A 22712-nucleotide genomic window follows, 5' to 3' on the forward strand; every position below is an offset into this window, starting at 1 on the left:
CAAGCCATCACTACTCTCTCCATGGCACCCTTTCCAGCATTCCTCTCTTGGAACCATCTTATCTCTCCATCCTTATACTACCAAACTCCACTTCCTTACTTCCCACTCATTTACTAACACACTGTATTCCAGCCTTCAACTCCCAATGTTCCAGCTCTCTCCAAAATCCACTTGGAGGTCTCACATGCTCCTGAAACTCCTCATGTTCATTGTTGACCTTATCACCTTCCTCCCATCTGCTCCTCTTCCTCATGTATTTCCTAACTTGATGTCACCACTATGCACTCCATCACCAAAATTAGGAAACTGGAAGTTTTCCTACCTTTTCCCTCCTAAAAAGTAACCAAGACCAATACATTTCACTGTCTCTCCATTTCATCATCTTTTCTCCATCTCCAATGAAATATCCATCACCCAAGCCATCACAGTCCCTCCCTCAGATGATTGCAGTTTCCTGTGTAACTTTTCCATCTTGTTTCCTCTCTGTTTGGTCCACCTCCCAGCTGCCTGAGAGTCTTTCCTCTTATTCCTCTGCTTAACACCCTTTGGTGGCTCATGATTGTTCATACATTACAATCCTCTCCTTCATATACCAACGGCAAACTCTATGACTTGGAACTTTGCTTCCTTCTCCATTCTCGTTCTGGCTGTGTGTTCCATGTCTCTTAATTTACCCCACTATAGCCTGTCAGTTCCCATACTTGCCAGCCTTTGGCATCTCTAAGGCTTTGCTCCTCCTCTGTCTTCTATGTTGTAAACTACCTTCATGTTCAGCCAAAAAGTCACTTCCGAAATGTTTCTTCATTTTCTACTCTTCCTACTGAGAATTTCCATTCTGCCCTTTACAGCCTCATAGTATCTTGTAGAAATTTTAATAAGGCCCCTTTAACATTGCAATGCACTTATTGGACTGTAAATCCATCTGATATGGTTTGGTTCTGTGTCCCCACCCAAATCTCATCTTGATTTGTAATCCCCATGTGTTGAGGGAGGGATCTGGTGGGAGGTGACTGGATCATTGAGATGGTTTCCCCCATGCTGTTCTTGTGATACTGAGTGAGTTCCCACAGGATCTGATGATTTTGTAAGTGGCAGTTTCCCCTGCATTCTCTCTCTCCTGCCGCCTGGTAAGGTGTGCCTTGCTTCCCCTTCACCTTCCACCATGATTGCAAGTTTCCTGAGGCCACCTTAGCCATGTGGAACTGTGAGTCAGTGAAACCTCTTTCATTTATAAATTACCCAGTCTTAGGTATAGTTTATAGTGGTGTGAAAATGAACTAATACACCATCTATTACAAAAACCTGCTTACTAAATTTTGCTTCCTCAAAATTTAGCCCTAGTGTCTGACACATAACAAAAACTCAATATAACTTTGTTGTTTTTTGACTAACCTGAACCTGTCTGCACCTGAATTATTAAATCTACAAAATAGTGATAGTTATTATGCAGGAAATAAATGAGAATATAGGCACTAGGGTCAATACTAACACAGCCAATAAATGATGGTTCCTTTCCCTTTCCTATGTCATATAACACTTGCTAGTATTTATATCCCTCACATGTGGGGGATTTTTTATTAAGGCATAGTATACAAAAGAGAAGTAATATGATTCCTCCTCTCAGTGACTTTACAATATTATCATTCAATTATAAATCCTAGTATCTAGGATTCTATTAATTTAGAAAGTAATCATTAGTTGTACAACATTTTTCTCTTTATGTGCATTTTTCAGGTTATGTGTTTCGGTAATGTTTTTATGTTATCAGTATGGATACTTTTTAGGAAGAAGACCTGAAAAACTTTTGTGTAAACCCCAGGCAGAGGCTACCCACCTGACTAGGCATCAGATTTAACTCTGTGGCTAATTTAAAATATATAATCTGGGCCTCCTCCTGGAAGTTTCTGAATAGGCCTGGGAATGAACTGCAATGCCAAATTGAAGGACGATGGGCCTGGTGAGCCATGGTGCATCACATTTTAAAAACTTATGCTACATTCCTATTGACAGACTCTTGCAATTTATTTCAACCTCCATTCCAAAAGGAAAATGTAATTTTATATGAGACTGGAAGATAAGAGAGACTTCCCACTGAAGTCAGTTAACTGATGCCTTCAATCTCATTTTGTGCAAAATTTCTGACTTATATATTTAGCAGTAATATCAATAACTGGCCAAGTTCATTTTATGACCAGTTGGTCATAAAAAAAAATTAAGAATTTTAAAACTTTAAAGCTATTTTAACTATATATGAACTCCCTAACGTAACCAACACTCTTAAAAAGATAGAAAATTTCAGTTAACCAAAAGCAAACATGCAGGCTGAAAAGAACTCTCTGAAAAGTTAAATCAAGAGCCTACTGATCATGTCTTTATTAACTAATAAAAGGAACTGCCCAATCCCCCTGGGTAAAGTCCTTATTTAAGTAAGAATGTGTGTGCTTGTATGCCTTTGTGAGTATTTAAAGTAATCCTAAGCACTTGAACTAAAAACTAGTTGGGGGAGGATGATGGAGAAGAAAGCGTGGACACAAGGAGGATGAGGGGAAGGAAGATAGGACTTTTTCCTTGACTTGCACGCCCAGCTTGTCCCAGAGATAATCCACTGCTCACTGATGATTTCTCTAAACTTTGATTCTCCCTTGGAGCACTTGGAGTAAAAGCCTCACTAAATTCAAAAGAATCTGGGGGTGGGGGCAGGGGGGGAAAACAAGGTACTTACAGAATCAACATGTTGTGCAAACATTATAGAAGCCTTCTCGGTCTGTTGGGAATGGGGTATAAACTCACATCCTTTTTCGTAGAGTCCTGTTGCTTTATTGAATGTGCATCTTTTGGTGTAACAGCTGCCTCCCTGACACTTGTTTACTTCAGTTTTACCAGTAATACCTACTGAACATCTGAAAATATAGGAAGGTTAGATGTTTAGGTGATGTCATCATTTCAAAGGGTCAGAGTCTATGCTCAGTTTCTGACAGATTGGCTTTCTGTGATTTTCCTCTTATGATCCAAAAAACAAGGATATCCCATCATAGCAAAATTGTTAAACTGTCATCAGAGTCATTTCTGTTTGCCAGAAAGTATCTGGGGGGATTACAAAAATGGTATTAGAATGTATTTCTATGCAGCAGAAGAGCCAAGTCTGGCTTAGGGCTGTTGTTAGCATTAATACAGATGTAAGTCCTCAGGCACCTCTGAATCTATTCCCTTCATCCCTAGAAGGTCAAGAGCCCTCTTTTATTTCCCACAAAAGATTTGCTGACATTTCTTATTTGTTTATTTTCTAATTAGTTTATTGCATACGACTTTTGCGGAGTTCTGGTATGTTCATAGGTATTTTAAATGTTTCCATGCATTAGGTATTTATGAGTTTTGTTGCTATTACAGTTGGAATGCTTTCCCCCTACATCTTATTGTTTAATTTTATTTTTTAACCATATAACAATGCATGAGCACTATAGAAAATTTGGAAAATGGCAAAAAGCATGAAGAAAAGAAAAAAAACATGTCTCACCATCAGAAATGAGCTACTGTTACCATGTTGAATATGTATATATTAACATAACACTGCACATATAGCTTTGTTTCCTGCTTTAAAAAAACTTAGCATATTTAACTTTTTAATATTATTATTTATTTATATATTTATATATTATTTAATATTTTTCAAAATGTGGCTGGGTGCGGTGACTTATACCTATAATCCCAGCACTTCGGGAGGCTGAGGTGGGTGGATTGCTTGAGGCCAGGAATTTGAGACCAGCCTGGACAATGTGGCGAAACCCACCTCTACCAGAAATACAATAAAAATTAGCTGGGCATGGTGGTGTGCACCTGTAATCCCAGCTACTTGGGAAGCTAAGGCACGACAAACACTTGAACCTGAAATGCAGAGGTTGCAGTGAGCTGAGATCGCACCACTGCACTCCAGCCTGGGAGACACAGTTGAGACTGCCTCAAAAAAAAAAAAAAAAATTCAAAATGTGATCTTAATAATTTTATATCGTTTAATACCATCATATGTATTCAGACTCACTTGTTGAACTTAGTTTCCCCTCCCAATTTGTCAGTACTATAAATAAAACATCAATGAATAAACTAAATTTCATATCCAAGTTTGACTGTATTTCAAAATTTGCCCTGTGATTGATTCCCTGAGTAATTATTAGATCCAAAAGTTTGAACATTTTAAAGCCTGTTGATACAGCTTCTCTATCATGTCCTTACAATGCATTTTTAAACATGAAATGCATTTTTAAACATGAAATCACAGGATCAATAAATTGTTAAATTTAATATGTGTCACCCAAATTGCTTTCCAGAAAAGTTACATGAATTTATGCCTCTAACAACCATCTGTGAGAGCTTTCATCCCACTGACAGTAACTTACTAGATAATACATGAACCTCATCCTTGTCAAATTTACATCTCTCATTACTAGTAAGTACGAACATTTTTATTATTGGACATTTTTATTTCATTTCTTTAATTTTCTTTTTCTTGAGACAAGGTCTCACTCTTGTTGCCCAGGCTAGAATGCAGTGGTGTGATCTTGGCTCACTGCAGCTTCAACCTCACCCCCAGGCTCAGGTGATCCTTCCATCTCAGCCTCTCAAGTAGCCGGGATCACAGGCACGTGCCACCATGCCAGGCCAATTTTTGTATTTTTTGTAGAGAAAGGGTTTCACCATGTTGCCAAGGCTGGTCTCAAACTCCTGGGCATTTTAATTTCTTCTTTTGTAAATTATCTATCCTTCTCCTTTGTCTGTTTTTCTATTTGGATGTTACTGTCTTACTGATTTTTCAAAAGCTCTTATGTGTTACAATACTAAGCTTCTAAAGGCTTTCTTTTTTATTTTTGCAAATATCTTTTTTCTGTTTTTCCTTTTTATTTAGTTTATGTTTGGTTTATGTGCAACAAAATTTTTAATTTCTATGTAGCCACATTTATTATTCTCTCAGTTATATTTTTCAATGATTGAATGCATTGAAAGAGTTTTGCTATCCAGGGATTTGATACTTATTAACATTCTTCTAGTTTTCATTATGATTTTGCTTTTTATCTTTAAAGAGTTCATCCAATTGGAAAAGAGTCTGTTAATACTTTCCCCACATAGTTAAAAAATTGTCTATCTCAAGAAATCCTACCTTTCTTCACAGATTTGTAATTCTACCTATAATAACTAAATTATATGTGTAAGTGTAAATATCTGCCCACATTGTTTTTTTTTTTTTTTTTTTTTTTTTTCCTTGAGACAGAGTCTTGCTCTGTCGCCCAGGCTGGCGTGCAGTGGCGCGATCTCGGCTCACTGCAAGCTCCACCTCCCAAGTTCACGCCATTCTCCTGCCTCAGCCTCCTGAGTAGCTGGGACTACAGGCGCCCGTCACCACACCTGGCTAATTTTTTGTATTTTTAGTAGAGACGGGGTTTCACCATATTAGCCAGGAAGGTCTCGATCTCCTGACTCCTGATCCGCCTGCCTCGGCCTCCTAAAGTGCTGGGATTACAGGTGTGGTGAGCCACTGTGCCCCGGCCCACATTGTTTTAATTAATGTAGTTTTATAGCATATTTAAAATTTGAAAAGTAAGAATCCCCTTTATGAATTTAGGCCTCCAACAACCATCTGTGAGAGCTTTCATTCTACTGACAGTAACTTACTAGATAATACATGAACCTCATCCTTGTCAAATTTACATCTCTCATTACTACCAGTAATTTCTACCAGTAATACCTACTGAACATCTGAAAATATAGGCAGGTTAGATGTGTAGGTGATGTCGTCATTTCAAAGGGTCAGAGTCTGTGCTCAGTTTCTGACAGATTGCCTTTCTGTGATTTTCCTCTCATGATCCAAGAAACAAGGACATCTTTTCTCCAAAATGATCTTAGCTACTATCTACTAAATGAACTCTTGGATTTTTTTTAATGAGGTAAAAATTGATGTACTTTTGACTAGAATTTCATAAAACCTATATATGAAATTTGTTTATGTCTTCCATGAATTGAATGTCTCTCAATTTATCTTGGTTTTCTTTTAACCCCTTGAGAAGGATTTTATAGTTTTCTTTAAATATGTTTTCCACATTTTTTAGCGTTGTTTCTACTTTTATTATACCTTTCATTGCTGTCTTGGAGGATTATATTTTTGAACTGGTTATTGCTAATATATGGAAAAGTAATTTGAATATTTATTTTGTACTGGGTCACCTTATTGGCTTCCCTTGTCAATTTTAATTTCAATTTATTTCCTTGTGTTTTCTAAGTGGATCACAGATCATCTGTGTAACAGTGATTTTCTCTCTTCCTTTCCATCTTTTTACCTCCCCGGTTTTATTACGTTGGCCACAATTTCCTAAGCAAGGTTGAATAATTGGGGTAACAGTGGCCATTCTTAGTCCTGGCAGTGTCTCTAGTGTTTCCCTATTAAATATGAGGTAGATTGTTGACTCTCAACAGATGTTCTGTATCATATGAATGAAGTAACCTCCTGTCCTGGGCAGTGCTGTCATTTGTGTGATTGCTTCTAAGCCTTACAAATAATTTAAAAATTTGGAAGATAATGAGCAATACATATTATTAATATATTAAAATTAAAAGGTTTAAAGAGGACATGGTGATCATGTCTTATCCGTGGAAAGAAAAACGTGTTGTATATGTACTCATTTCTAGAATATCTCTGGAAAGAAATATTCTATCAGAAAGAATACTGGCACAATCTCGGCTCACTGCAACCTCCACCTCCTGGGTTCAACCAATTCTCCTGCCTCAGCCTCCTGAGTAGCTGAGATTATAGGTGTGTGCCACCACACCTGACCAGTTTTGTTGTATTTTTAGTAGAGACAGAGTTTTGCCATGTTGGCCAGGCTGGTTTCGAACTCCTGACCTCAGGTGATCCTGCCTGGGCCTCCCAAAGTGCTGGGATTATAGATGTGAGCCACTGTGCCCAGCCTACTTGGTGTCTCTTTACACCTGAAGAGATCCAACACTGAGGCATAATATAATGGAAATGGACGAAGTGTACAGAGTCTGACTGTTATAAAGAAAGGGAATAGTAAAGAGCAGTAATGGTCTTGTGGGATAAATGGAAGCCAGAACTGAGTTCTGAGCCCCTTTTGAAAAAGTTGTACTAGGCCGAGACAGGAATCAAAGCTGAGTGCATCTTCTTAAAGGGCTATCAGGCAAGCAAGACTGGAAGCAGACATGGAGAGGATGCTGTACCAACTTCTACTTAAAAAGAGGGTATTGTTCTTAAATGCAGGAATAAATGTGCATTTTTATCAAGTTTCTTTTGAGAATCTATTGGAACAATCATTTATTTTCTTCTTTTCTTCATATACTATATTCATTACTTACTATTACAACATTTTTGGATTTCTGGAACACATTCTTACTTGGCTTTAATGTGTTTATTATTACCTTAATTTTGCCAGATGTAATTTTCTATCCTTTTATTTGAAATCTTCACCTCTATCTTTTTAGAGAGGCTGTAGCTACAGAATTTTTTTCATTCCATTTGTCAGGTTTTAGTGTGTGAGTTATACTAACTCTTTAAAATAAATTGGGAAGTTCCCTATCACTTCTGTTTGCACTAAAGCAGTTTTTGTGCACTGAGACTGCTGGTTGCAAGAATTAGCTCATACATTCACGGCAGCCAAGCGTTCTTTCCAAGGATTGTGCTTGGTTTCTACTGACATCGCGCAAGGTTTAATTCAAACTGGGAGGAGTTTCTGTTTTGCTTTGATATTCAAACTGTTTTTCAGATAAGTTTCACAGTCCCTCCCAAGCCCATTCATACTGATAAAGTCCACACAGATACCATGCTGGCCTGGGTGGGCATAGTGGCTCACACCACCATGATGGCAGAAATAATCCCAGCACTTTGGCAGGCTGAAGTGGGAAGATCTCTTGAGCCCAGGAGTTCACCAGCCTGGGCAACATAAGGACACCCTGTCTGTACGAAAACTTAAGACCAGCCTGGGCAACATGGTGAGACTCCATCTCTACGGAAAATATAAAAATTAGTCTGATGTGGTAATGTGTGCTTGTAGTCCCAGCTACTCGGGAGGCTGAGGCGGGAGGATTGCTTGAGCTCGGAGGTTGAAGTGGGGGTGAGCTGTGATAGCATCACTGCACTCCAGCCTGGGTGACAGAGCAACACCCTTTCTCAAAAAAAAAAAAAAAAAAAAAAAAAGATATTATTCTGCCCTCAAGGCACCGAAGAGCCTCATTAGATCTGTTTATGTCACTGGTGCTGGTATGGGATGATGGAGACACTGAACACAGCACCTGTAGATTTTTTATAGTTGGTACAGTTAAAAAAAAAAAAAAAAAAAAAAAAGGAGACAAATGATTTCTAGCTGCAGAGTGAAGAATTCAATGAACTGAAACACTTGTAAAGTAACAAAACAGTGGTTTTGTGGAACTCTGAAAAAGAAGGCACTAAGAATGAATTTGAATTAGAAAATAAGACAGGACACACATTTTTTAAAGTAATCAATTCAAGAAAAAAAAGGTTGCAATTTAAAATAGTTTGGAACAAGTTAAATAAAAATATACATACCTTACTGCTTGGATTCTTCCATTGGATAAGTAGAATTTCTCATCATTATTGTACTCATCAAATACTCCCCATCGTAGATGAGCCCACTCATGGACAAATGCCCTACCTGTGAGAAAGTGTTTTAAAAAACTGATTACAATAAGAATGGCAAAATTACCTTCTCACACTAGGAGAAAGCAATGTTTTGGAATATTTATGCTTTGCTGTGTTAATTTTTTAAATGAAAGACTTGATTTCTTTAGATCTAATATCATAGCTGTACATTTTCTTGAAATATGAATACTTATTTTGGCTTATCAAATGTTAATCAGGCACCTCGTAAGTGCCAAGCAGCCATTCAGACACAGAGAAACAGCTGCCGTGTCCTCACATAGCTCCTGGTATAGTGGAGGGCATGTGTGATTAGAAGCTAAAATGCCTGGTGGTGCAGGCATGATGACAGAGGTCAGCAAAGGCGGCTATGGGAGCCCAGGCATTCCCACAGCAGCCAGGGCAACATCCTCAACCAATTCTTCTTCCTCATGGCTCCTATCTCATCAAACCTCAAGGTCTGCTTACTCCATCTCTGTCTGTTTTATTCATTCTCACCTTTCCAGGCCCATTGCCACTTACTCCTGAATTGCTGCAATAGTCACCAGATTGGCTTCCATGTCTCCATCCTTCAGGGAAAGTCCAACTTCTCAACATGGTGTACAAGGTCCCTGATGCCTCAGGCCTGCTCTTCTCTGCAGCCTTGTTTCTTGCTGTTCTCCACTCACTTCCCAAACTCTAGAATTAGGATGAGTTCCTGAACTCCTTTTTTCCTAGGTCACATCATGCTCTTGTTCAACTCTGGTCTTTTTTACCTGTGTTTCCTTAGCTTGGAATACTTCCTTCCTATCTTTGCCTGGATAACTCCTATTCTTCTTTGAAAATCAAGCTTCTGTGTGCCTAGAAGCCTGCCCTGATATCCTCATCCTAGGCCCAGTACTCCCCATTTGCATTTCACTATCTCCCGTTAGGAACTTACAATGATAAACAGTCATTGCTACTTAATTGCCAGTCTCCCGCAATAGAAAATTGTCTCCACGAGGACCGACAATATGACTTCTTCACTGTCATATCTGGGCACATAGTGTCTAGAACTTAGCAGGCATTCAGTGATATTTGTTAAACTTGAATGAAATCTTAATGACTTACGTACAGCTCAGTTTTTCTGGAATTTAAATTCCAAGGAAGGCTGAATTTGGATGGTTATGTGAGGTGGGGCATTCTGTGGAAACTCTAGTATCCCACACTAAGGATTGGGACTTTATTTTGTAGGTGTTCGTGGTCTCTTTAAAGGAAGATTGTGAGAGAATTGGAGTGGAGTCACAGTACAGAAAGGAGACATTATAAAGGAATGGTTTTATATATGATCGTGATGGCTGGAGTGGGCTCAGGAGTGGGATGGGGCAGTTAGGTCAATCAATTCAACACTTATTTGTTGAGCCATACATTGAGAATGTTCTGTTCCTGTTATGGAGGTGAAATGTGTTGTAGAACAACAAAGAGGTACGCTTGACGCATCCTTTTGATCAGGTCTTTAAGCGCTCTAGTGTATTTGGGAGTGAGGCTTGGATAGTGTTCTTTTGTTTGCTTGTTTTCTCTGCCTTATGTGTTTCAAAAAAGAAAATCAAGCTGGTTCTAGGGGATCCAAACCTTTTTTGAGATAAAGAAATCTAATGCTAGTTATTTAGTAATGAATCACATTTGATTATACTTGAAAAGTACATTTTATATATATGTCATTACTTAATACTTCCTCCAATAATTATTATGTATACCTCATATATAAATGATAAAGTTTATCATTGGAGTTTTTTCTTTAGTTACATGTTTTTGAGAGCTGAATTGCAAAGGTATTCTGTCTGCTACTCAAAGTGTGAGCCACAGACCAGTAGAATCAACATCTCCTCTGAGCTTGTTAAAATGCAGATTCTTGAGTCCCACTCCACACCCAATGAATGAGAATCCACTTTTTTTTTTTTTTTTTTTTTTTGAGACGGTGTCTCACTCTGTCGCCCAGACTGGAGTGCAGTGGCGCGATCTCGGCTCACTGCAACCTCCGCCTCCCGGGTTCACGCCATTCTCCTGCCTCAGCCTGCCAAGTAACTGGGACTACAGGCGTCCGCCACCACGCCCGGCTAATTTTTTTGTATTTTTTAGTAGAGACGGGGTTTCACTGTGTTAGCCAGGATGGTCTTGATTTCCTGACCTCGTGATTCGCCCGCCTCGGTCTCCTAAAGGAGAATCCACATTTTAACAAGATTCATACATAATTTGAATGCACGTCTGAGAACACTGCACATATACGCCATCTCGTGGCTATCATATGAATTGCAGGCAGAAGATTTAATTCCGTTGTCTCCTTGCATATCCATAGAAACTTAATAATACAAATTAAATTCTTTTACAGTTATAGTATGATGCTACAATAATTTATGAAAATTCAAAATACTATATTTATACATGTATCTAAAGTAAACTAAATTCATAGCTGAGAAATGCTAGAAATTCTAAGTGAAATGCATGTTCCATTTCAAGTGAAAAATGCGATGATGTTTTAAACTCTAATAGTTTGGCTTCTACGTGCTTACTCACAAAGATAATGCTAGTGTTGATACACTTTGAACATAAAATAGTTAAATCGTATGAGAAGTATGGTAGAGTAGTTCATACCTTGTGGTCCATATTCTTTTAACTGTTTTCCTGCTAGGAAATGAGGAGTGAGGTGGATCCTTTCACCCTGGTCTCCACACTTGCCTATGTGCTCTGTGTAGGGTTCATCACCACCTGAAGGAGTAGACTCAGCAACCAGAACATCAGCCTGAAATTTAAGAAAAAGTTTTTATCATCACAAAGTTTCAGCAAATGAATTAACCATATTCATGCTGGAGTAAGTTTTAAACAATCACGTTTGATTTTAGAGTATTTTGATTTTAAAAAATCTGGGTTACAGGAGGAAGTGGAATTTTAAAGAAGAACTTGATATTCTCACATTTTTGTAGGTCTCGAGTTTTGGTCTCACATAGTCAGCTTTTGTCTTCCATGTTTCCGGAATCAAAATGGCAACATTTTTGAAATAAAATCGTTTTCCTGTAGCTTCAAATAGGTATGGAGATGCCTGGGTCACCATGTCCTGGGAAGAAAAAAAAAAAAACATACATAACAATTGACTGAAAATAAATTAAATTATCAGTCATTCAAATTCACATCAGGATTTCACATTTTCAAAAACCAGTTATTTGTTAGGATGGGAAGAAGAAATGTAGAAATACATTTTAATAATAATAGCTAAGCTTTGTGAGCATTTGCCATATACCCTGTGTCATCGAAAAATCACTAGCAATGCAGACTCTAGAGACAGACTCTAATCCTGGCTGCAGCACTTTTTGTGGGACATTCGGCAATTTCTAATTCCGAGCCTCAGTTTTCCCATTTACGAAATGGAATATTATATTATAGTGACTGGCTGATAAGGTCGTGGTGAGGAACAAAGTGAAATGTGATGTGCTAGGAACAATGTTTACTTCGCACAAGCAAGTATATAATGTTAGCTACGCATTTCATTTCACTCGCTCCTTTGAGGATCAATAAATCTTTGAGGGTGAAACTGAGACTTAGTACAATTCTCAAGGTCTCACAGCAAGTAGTAATGAAGAGAAAAAGTGAATGTGATTTTAACACCTGCTAACTCTTGTAATCATTTTGGGATGATATACTAAGTCAAATTAAATGTAATACTAAATGTTATGGTAGTATTTGTCTATTTATTTATTTTTCTTTTTCTTAAACTTTGCCAAGGGCTGATAGAAGTATTTATTTTTTGTGCAGTGTGGTACTAAGAGTTAGATATAAGAAAATAGCATAATTATATATTTTCAAATTACACCTAATTTTACTTCTCTAAAATGGAATAGCTACAGTGTTAAATTATAAATGTATCTGCAGATTCCCTGAGATACGTTATGACAAGAGAGCAGGGAGAGTGATAGAAGATACTGTTATAGAAAGGGGGCAGTATGTCTGTTAGGACTGAAAACTATTTGCTTCGAAAGTGAGCATAGACAGGAAAGAAGAGGCTGAAGACTGAGCCTAGTGAATGTGGGGGACCCCAGCATTCAGAGGTAGGAAGAGGAGGAGCCAGTACAGGGGCCTCAGAAGGGCAGCCAGTGCCTGCAGAGGAAATGAGGAGCTGTGGGATGAGAGTGCTGTAGGGAGGAGGGCGTGATCATCAGTGTCAAGCACTGCTGAGCCGTCACTTCATATGAGGACTAAGAACTGATTGCTGGACTTGGCAGCATGGTGAGCCCTTGTGGCAGAATAAAGACAGCAGCTCCATAGAGTGGATTCGAGAAAGTGGGAGGTGAGTACAGACAACAACAGGTTCAGAAGTTTTTCTGTGAACTAAAGGGGAATGGAGAAATAGGCAGTAGCTGGAAGTGGACTTCAGGATAAGACAGTTTTGTTTGTTTTAATGGGAACTATTGTACAATATTTTTATGCTAATGGAAAAAAACCCAAAAATGTAAGAGAAAAAGGGGTCATTGCAGGAGCAAAGTCCTTGTGGGAACAGACCAGAGTGACCAGACTCCATTGCCTAGTGGGGGTCGTCTTCGGAGCGGAAACACTTCATTATTTTATGGGGAAGCAGCACTTGGGGATTAGTGCACGGGGGAATCCTGCTATGCCTCTTCCTAAGAGGTCAACTTGAGGAACTTATTTTACCTCTCTGAGCCTCAGTTTCTCCCTTTCAAATAGTGATAATAATGGTTGCCTCTATTTTTTTAAGTGTTCTTAATGATTTACATTTTTTTCTTCTAAAACTCCTGGATTTTTAACACTCACTAGGAGAGTTTAATATTATGTCACTTTAAAAAATAAAATTAAAAAATGAGCCAAGATCACCAAAAACTTGAAAAGTAGGTATAAAACTTCATATATTAGAGTATTATATTACCATTTGACTTGTGAAATGTGAATTTCCAATGTCTCCCAGGAAGAATAAGTAACATGGAATGCTCTTGTCTTCTACATTGTAATAGAAATAATAATAAGGGATCTTTGTTTTGGCATCTGTTCCAGATTTTCAGAAAATGACCTCACATCCTAATACACACTTAGACTCTCAGGCTGAGAGAAGGTTGGGGGTGACAGTTTATAGGATGGGCTAGAAATTCCTTCAGGACAGGGACAGTATATTGACCACTGGACTTCGAGTACCTGACATAATTTAGATGTTCCGTAAATATTTGTTGAATGAATAAACAAATGAATGGATAAATAAAGTGGGTTTGGTAAGTGACAAACTGGTATAGAAGTGCCAAGACAGGCAGTGCGTGGGGTCCTGTGCATTGCCCAGACTCCAAAATAACCCTATTGTGTACCTTCTTGTGTGTGTGTGTGCGCACGTGTGTATGTCTGCGTGTGTACATGGGCATGTGTGTGTATGTATATTTGATGGAGGGGAGAGAGAGTTTCTCTCTGACTCTCCCTTCCTCAGCTTGTGACGTGTACTCACCCTACTAATATTAGCAAGAATGCAGTGGATGGAAGTGATGCAGAGCCATCAACTGCTCTTGTAGGTAGAGAAATCTGGGGACTGTCCTGCTGAAGCAAGTATTTTAAAGGCTGACTTAGAGGCTTCTGTCCCCACAGGGGCACCAGGGGAGAGTCTCTCATCAGCAAGAAGGTTGTTGGAGCAGAGGGAGGAATGGTCGGGAAAGGTGGCCAAGCCCTCGATGAGGTCCCTCAACTCTGCAGATCTGGCACATCGAATAGGAGGGAGTTAGGGACTCTGAGCATTCTATTCACTTAAGTGTTCTTGTTACAGAGAAGGAAATGATGGAAGCCATCATTATCTCACCCCCAACTTCAGGATCCATACTAGAAAGCCAATTTAATAATTGTAGTGAGAAGTATATATCTCAGGAAGAAAACCTCCAAGGACAATGAAGTGGAAGCACTTTGAAAGCTCTAAGCACTATATACTGTAGATGCAAATTACCAGGGTCATTGAAGATGAATATGGCATCTACATTCTCCTTCTGGCATATTGCTGAACCCCACTGTCTAGCCAGAGACCGAAACACACTGGTCACATGTTTGCTGATGCCACTTCCAAATTTAGAAACAATCAAAAACTCACTCAACATTTTAGATGATTGAGAGATTCAAGAAGTCTGAATCTCCCTTTTATCACAGACAGCCTGATTCTCTTTGGGTTAAGTAGGTAAACTTTATGGTGAATGACACCCTCCACTCTGTTCCCCATCCCCTACTGCTCCAATTCTCTAACCACACACTCCCGGCAGGTAGAGACGGTTTTCTTTCCAAACATTATCTTTCTGTATTTGCCTCTGCTTAGAGCAATGGATCTCTGGGGAAACCCCTCTGGGCCCTTGTTCTATTAATTTTCCATCTAGAGAGAGCTGATGACTATATCTACCATTTATTGAGCTCTTACTATGTACCAGGCACTAATGCATGCATTTTTAAAGTTATTTTTTAAAGTTCTGAGATAAATTTAGATTAACAGAAGACATGCAAAATATTGCACCGTATTCTTACATACTCCACCCAGCTTCCCTTTATAGGCATGCATTTTAAGCTTTGATCCTCACAAAATCCAATAAGAGAGATATTTATTATTATTATTCCCATTTTACAGACTAGTCCTCTTACTAGTACAGCACTGCCTCTGGATGTGCTACAGCCAGATTCCGGGGTGGTCTTTCATAAAGCATTTCCCTCTTAGTTTTAGCTGCTTGCTGTTTTACAAGACCTTCTTCAATGGTATAGATGCCCCTGCCAGGACAGGAAGTCTTCTTCCTTTCCCTTCTGCTACGTAAGAGGTAGCAAGAAATCCTTGAAAGGATCCCTTGAATTGGGGCTGATAAAATGCAAGGTTTTCTCCCATCAGAGGGTCAGGGTTGTTCTTACATCAGAGATTTGCATCTTGGGCTCCTTTTAGGATCACAGGGAAGGGGGTTCCAATTAGGAGAATAAAAGGAGAGTCTGATATGTGCCAAGGGTAAAATCAGGCAAAGGATCTGTGCATCTCACAATATCTGTCAAATGTAGCTGACCCTGCCGTACTATAGAACTAAATTTTCAGTGACATAATCCACAGCAGTACATATCAATTTATCATTTATCAATTGCCAACAATGTATCACTCTGAGTTATGTGCATTGCATTTATTATCTTATCTGACAGAAGAATCCTAATGGTTAACTTATTATTTCCATTTTACAGATGAAGAAACTGAAACTTAGACATAAAAATACATGCCAGTGTCGTACAGCTGGAATAGGGCACTCATGTTCTCTCTGTCACAACATTATGCTATGTTTTAAAAAGCATGGATAATTACTAAGAACTTACCTTTATTTGTTGAATGAGTGTTTCATCTTCTGGCACGTTGGGGTCGATTGCAATGACAATGCCTTCATAGCCATTGTTGTTCAGCTGAATGAGTGAATCACTCAGGGCCCCTTCTAGAAGGTGAAGAATCAAGATGAACACAGAACTCTTAAATGGCCCCATTGCTGTACATCTCCCTGTGATTTCTCTCTTTGGAAAATGTGGGTTATGAAGGTGTCTTTCTTTACCATTATATATAAAGACACACCTTTCCAACTTATCAGAGGTGATTTATCACAGGTCTTTGTGTTTTACTATTGCTTTTGTATTCAGTAGGAGAATGATAACAATACCTTAGTCTCAAATTGTGTACTTGTAAATATTTCAATTTGCCTTCAGGTGTGCCAGATGCTGGGGTAAGGGTGGGGGAGCCCACATCCGGTTCCTTGGAAGTCTTCACAGGTGACAGGCAGCTTGGCCATTGATAGGTTTGTTTACTTATTAGAAATGTTTACCCAGCCATGGACACCAACCCACCCAAAGTCACCCCAACCTCCTCCTGCCTAGGAACATCCAGACTGTTCTGCATATTCAATAAACATCTTGTAAGCCATATATCTAGTTATCCCTCATTGTGGTCTTTACCACAATGGTGGTTTTGTTTACCTTGACATAACCTCAACACCTCTTCATGCTCCCCTTAAATAAGAAAATATTCAATTATATTCCACATCCATTTGTACCAAAAGCATTAGCAAGTGATGTAGATATTATTGAATATTTTATAATGGAGAGTAAAGATAACATGTATATCTTACTTTACAAAGCATACTTCTTCAAGTTCCTCATCAGACCTCTGCATTCTCTATTCCATAGCTCCTACCAGTCAATAAAATTCCAATTAGCAACATTAAATTATTTTGCCAAAACGAAATGTCCCTTGGAACATGAATTACGGACTGTCAGCAGCTATATATATTCTTTCCATTTGCCAAACCTCAGGTGGAACCTCAAATTGGCCCACCATTTTCTTGTATTGAAATACTTGAAATATCTCTACATCCATAACTTCATTTGGTCTTCAGATGGTGGTAAGCATCAATTTCATCTTGTCTGTGCCTTTTCATAAAAATTAAATCAGTACTTTTTGCTAGCATAATCTTAAGCAATTAAAAGGGAAACACTGAAATAGAGTGGAAATACTCAATTATAACGTGGTTGTCCAGATGATCCAAAATATGCTTTTATATCAAAATATGTATACATTTATTATTCATACAAAATTTAAAAATTTAGATTCCAGGTTATCTCAGACTCCAAATATATGTGCCTGGGTTCCCTGAAAAACAGAGCCTAAGGCAGGCATATGTGCTAAGAGTTTGAGAGTTTAATCCCAGAGCAGTGAGAATGAGGGAGTGGGGAAATGAGTCAGGCAAGGCTGGGAATCATTACTGAAGGAGGAGCATTACTAAGTCATGCAATGGAGAGACCCAGCAGGCCAGCCCACAGGCACCCTTGCCTTCCTGTGTGGGATGTCTCCTGAGGGGCTGTGCAAAGAAACCACGCCTTGGAGCAGCCCTTTCAAGAGAGGAAGGAAAAGCATTTGGCTCCTTATCTTCTATAGGTGATCATCTCCCCCTAGACTTTCTGGCTGTGTCATCCAGCCCTTTCAGCAGTTGCTTAGAAAGAGAGACCTCCATGCCTTGTGGTAGGTGAGGAGCCAGGGGTTACAAGAGGTTCCACCTTGACCTCAGGCAGTGGAACTGCTCGGACCTGCAAGGAGTGGATAGTGACTGAGGTGGAGCAAGTGACTGAGTGCCCAGTAGACAGATGGAAACAAGCAAGTCTGAGGAGGTCCAATAAGAAGAGTATGATACAGTTCACTCTTTGAGCTGCTCAGATTCACTCTTGTACTTTCATCATATCTAGCTCCAGTATTATAATGTGGGATTTGCATTTCTCTGTGTGTGAGCACAAGCTGTCTCACTTTTTCCCTGAGAGAAGGTACAAGTTTAATCATTTACAGAATCTCCTTCAAAGTAGTGGTCAATTGCAATCTGCTCAAATGCATAAGGCAAGAGGGTTATTGAAATAAATTGCAATGCCTGCTGCTACAGCTGGTCTCAAGACATTTATAATCTCCCTCCTTTATCACCTATTTCCCTCACTTTTGCTCAGCATTTTGGCTGATCTGTATTGTTTGCTCTCTTGTTGGGGTAATCCCACCTTTCATCCCTTAGTGGGGTCTTTAGTTGTCTTGCCCTTGTTGGCTGCAGCTGCTGCATTTCCCTATGACAGGAGTCATCTGGTGTGACAGACCCAGTTTAAGTGCTCTCCAAATTTGCTTGGCATTCCCTGCAAGTTGGGTCTTGGCTGCTGGCTCAATGGAGAGTCTTGGCTGCTGCTAAAATTCACACATCTCCTAAAACCAGTGTTTCTTCTTAGCTTTCCCCAGGAAGAGGGCCTACTTTAGCATGGCCTTCACTGTGCAGACTGTGTGGGCAGCTCCTCCATTCTCTCCTGTGCCCAAGTCTAGCTTGAAATGGATGCGCGGAGGCTTTGGCTCAGATAAAGCACTGCACCATGGCACTGGGATCTGGCTTTGTCAGAGGCAGCCCAAATGGGCCAAATAACACAAACCAGAGGTGCAGGGAGTTAGCACCCTAAGGGACAAGCTTTCACCAAAGAATATTTCCAGCATTCTGGAAGTTTCCTTTGCATTCCCTTCCAGTCCGTCCCCCCAAAAGATAATCGCTGTTCTGACTTCTATTGCCACATAGGTTAATTTTGCCTGTTTTTGAACTTCATATAAACAGAAATATGCCATATGTACTCTTGCATTTGGTTACTGTGACATAATGTTTTCTATAAGAGATTCAGCCAAGTTGTTGAATATAGCAGTAATATGTTCTTTTTCCATTGCATTCAATTGTAAAAATATACTGCGATTTACTTACCACCTGTTCTTGATGAACATTTGGACTATTTCCAGTTTGGGGCTATTATGAATGAAGCTACCATGGATGTAAGCATTGATTTCAGTTGCGAATATACAAAGAGTGACATTGCTGGGTGACAGGGTATACATCTATCTAGTGACAAAGACTCCTTCCTTTGACTAAAACTTAAGTCAGGATCTTGAGTCTTCTCTGACTAGGTCTGACCTTGGGCTTCCCTCTCCATCCTTGCAGAATCCAGTTTGAGCAAGAATCTTGCTAAGTCAGTTTAGGGAAAATCCCCACCTTTGGTATCTGACCATTCTCAGCATCTTTCCACCATGGCCTGCCTTCAGCAATAACCCTATTGAGTCAGTTTAGCCAGACATTCCTTATCCTTGATGTTTCCTCTTAGGCATTTTTCATCCACTGACCCCAGCCTTCTCCTTGGTTATAAATTCCCACTTGTCCTTATTGGAGTTGGAGTTAATCCACTCTCTCTCCCCAACTGCAAGACCTCCTTACAATGGTCCTTGTACCTATCGCCATGGCCCCCACCGCTTACCATCTTTAACAAGTGTTTGCATGAAGTTTTTCTTTGATACTAGCTTATGTTGATCTCCCAAATACTTTTCAAGTGGTTGTTCAAGTTATTCCACATTCCAAGTACGTTGTACTGTCAGTCTTTCTAACTGTATCCATTTTCTTGGGAGTATAGTCATATTATTTGGTGGTTTTGATTTGCATTTTCCCTAATGACTAATGTTGTTAAAGACCTTTTTATATACATATTGGTCTTTTGTGAAGTGTCTCTTCAAGGTTTTTTTTGTACAATTTTTAATTAAATTGTCTTTTTCTTATTGATTTATGGGAGTTCTTTATATGTTCTGGATACTGAGTCTTTTGTACTGAAAGATACATTGAAAATATCTTCTACTAGTTTGTGGCTTGCCTTAACAGTATCATTAGATGAATAGAGGTTTTTAATTTTAGTACAGTCCAATTTAATCTTTTATGTGTAATGTTTTTGTGTCATATTTAAGACAGCTTCCCCAAATTCATGAAGATATTATACAATATATGATTCTAGAAGCCTTGCTGCTTAACCTTTAACATTTAGGTATACTGATCTATCTCAAAATATTTTTGTGTATGGTGTGAGGAAAGGTTCAAGGTTTTTGTTTTGTTTTGTTTTCCTCTGTGATAGCCAGTAAGCCGAGAGCATTTATTGAAAAGACCATATTTCCCCTACTTAATTACAGTTGTGCTTTTGTTGTGCTCAGGTGACTACAGATGTGCAGGTCTGCTTCTGAACTCTCTGTTCTGTTCCTTGTTCCATTGGTCTGTGTGACTATCCTTACCTTGATTATCTGGTAGTGTAAACAGTCCAGATTTGTTTTTATTGAAGACTATTTTGGCTACATTAGGTGCATTTCAATATAAAATTTAAAAGCAGCTTGTCAATTTCACATACAAAAAATCTGGATTTTATAGGAGTGCATTAAATTTGTAGATCAATTTTAGAAAAATTGACATCTTCATGATATTGTGTATTTCAAATTATGGAGATGGTGTGTCTCTTCATTTTAAGTTTTATTTAATTTGTCTCAACTGTGGTTTATAGTTTCAGGATAGGTATCTTGTGCATCTTTCATTAGATTTATTCTTAGGGGTTTTTCTTGGTGCTATTGTAAATGGTATTTTTTTAAAATTCAATTTTCTAATTGCTTATTGCTGGTATATACAAATAAAATACATTTTTATGTATGGACCTTAAATTTAGTGAACTTGTTTAATTCACTTATTTCTAGTATTTGTAGATTCTTTTGGATTTTATATGTATATAATTGTGTCATCTAATAACATATTGATTCTTCTTTTCCAATATTTTTGTTTCCTTCTCTTATTGGACTAGCTAGGACCTTGGGTACAATATTGAATAGTGAAGAGAATGGATATCTTTTTTCTTGTTCCTAATCTCAGGGAGAAAAACATTCTAAAGAATTCTATATTTTACCATTAAGTATGCTGTTACCTAGAGATATTTTGTAGATACCTTTATCAGATTAAGAAAGTCTCTTTGCGCCAGGTGCAGTAGTTCACACCTATAATCCCAGAACTTTGAGAGGCCAAGGCAGGAGGACTGCTTGAGTATGAGGCCAGACTGGGCAACATGGTGAAATCCCACCTTTGCAAAAAATACAAGAATTAGCCAAGTGTGGTGCCATGTCCCTGTAGTCCCAGCTACTTGGGAGGCTGGGGTGGGAGGATTGCTTAAGGCCAGGAGAGCCACTGTACTCCCACAATCCTGCCTCTCACTCTCACTTTGAATAGAGTGAGACCCTGAGACCCTGTCTTAAAAAAAAAAAAAAAAAGTATTTTTCTATTCCTACTTTTCTGAGAGGTGTTTTTTTTTTTGGTTGTTGTTGTTGTTAAATCATGAATAGGTGTTGAATCTTATCAAATGCTCTTTATACATCTATTATGATGAGTATATAATTTTTCTTCTTTGTTCTGATAACATGACGAGTTACAATGACTGATTCTTCAATGTTAAATCACTCTTACATTCCTAGAGTAAATCTTAGTTGATCGTGATGTAGCATCCTTTTCAATTTGCTAATATGTTGCTTAGGATTTTTGCACATTTGTTCATAAGACTGGTGTGTACTTTTCCTTTCTTGTAGTGTCCTTGCCAAGTATCAGTATCAAGGATATTCTGAGGCTGGGCATGGTAACTCACGCCTGTAATCCCAATACTTTGGGAGGCTGAGGCAGGCAGATGACTTGGGTCCAAGAGTTTAAGACCTGCCTGGCCAACATAGCGAAACCCTCTCTCTACAAAAAAAAAAAGACTAAAATTAGCTGGGCATGGTGGTGCAGACCTGTAGTCCCAGCTACCCAGGAGGCTGAGGCAGGAGAATTGCTTGAAACTGGGAGGTGGATGTTGCAGTGAGCTGAGATCACACCACTGCACTCCAGCATGGGTAACAGAGTGAGACCTTGTCTCAAAACACACACACACACACAAATTAGAAAATATTTGGAACTAAATGATAATTAAAATATGGTGTATCAAAATTTATATGACAAGCTAAAGCAACAGTCAGGAGGAAATTTAAGAAACTAAAAAATAGTCTTATAAAAACTGTTGCAGAATGTATACAGACAGAATATAAATTTTTTTTTTTTTTTTTTTGAGACAATGTCTTGCTTTGTCACCCAGGCTGGAGTGTAGTGGAGCAACCTCTGCTTACTTCAATCTCCACCTCCCGATTTCAAGTGATTCTTTCACCTCACCGTACCGAGTAGCTGAGATTACAGGCCCACACCACCACGTCTGGCAAATTTTTGTATTTTTTGTAGAGATGGGGTTTTGCCATGTTGGCTAAGCTTGTCCTGAACTACCTGCCTCAAGTGATCTGCCTGCCTCAGCCTCCCAAAGTGGTGGGATTACAAACTGTTTTCTAATTTTCATTGTGAGTTCTTTCTTAACATATGAGTTATGTGGAAATATGTTGCTTAATTTCCAGACATTTTGGGATTCTCTAGTTGATTTATTTTTGCTTTCTAATTTAATTTGCCTGTAGTATTAATAGGTACTAATATAAATATTATATATATATATATATATACACACACTAATATATTATATTCCTCTTTCCCCTGTCTGATAATCTGTTTTGCCAGGATGGTAAACAAGCTTCTGAACTCTGTTGGACATTAAATAATGTGCACATTAAATAAATTTGTATGCCATTTCTCCAACTAATCTGCCTTTTGTGAGTTGATCTTTCAGCTGAGCTTCAGAGAGCAAAGGGGATGTT

General features: G+C 38.7%; 2 protein-coding genes across 2 annotated transcripts in view; one reads left to right on the forward strand and one right to left on the reverse strand.

Moving 5' to 3' along the window:
- The window catches only part of CLCA1 (chloride channel accessory 1), a 32557-nt gene extending 16409 nt beyond the window's left edge, over positions 1–16148 (reverse strand). Inside the window, 5 exon segments of the mRNA NM_001032912.1 lie at positions 2723–2900; positions 8564–8669; positions 11264–11411; positions 11583–11723; positions 15971–16148. Coding sequence (NP_001028084.1) covers positions 2723–2900; positions 8564–8669; positions 11264–11411; positions 11583–11723; positions 15971–16132 — 735 coding nt within the window. The 5' untranslated portion in view covers positions 16133–16148.
- The window catches only part of ODF2L (outer dense fiber of sperm tails 2 like), a 119638-nt gene continuing 109596 nt past the window's right edge, over positions 12671–22712 (forward strand). Inside the window, exon 1 of the mRNA XM_077953327.1 lies at positions 12671–12950. The gene's annotated coding sequence lies outside the window, so the exon portion shown is untranslated. The remainder of the gene's footprint in view (positions 12951–22712) is intronic.

The sequence above is a fragment of the Macaca mulatta genome, chromosome 1 (genome assembly GCF_049350105.2).
Source record: "Macaca mulatta isolate MMU2019108-1 chromosome 1, T2T-MMU8v2.0, whole genome shotgun sequence".
Lineage (NCBI taxonomy): Eukaryota > Metazoa > Chordata > Mammalia > Primates > Cercopithecidae > Macaca > Macaca mulatta.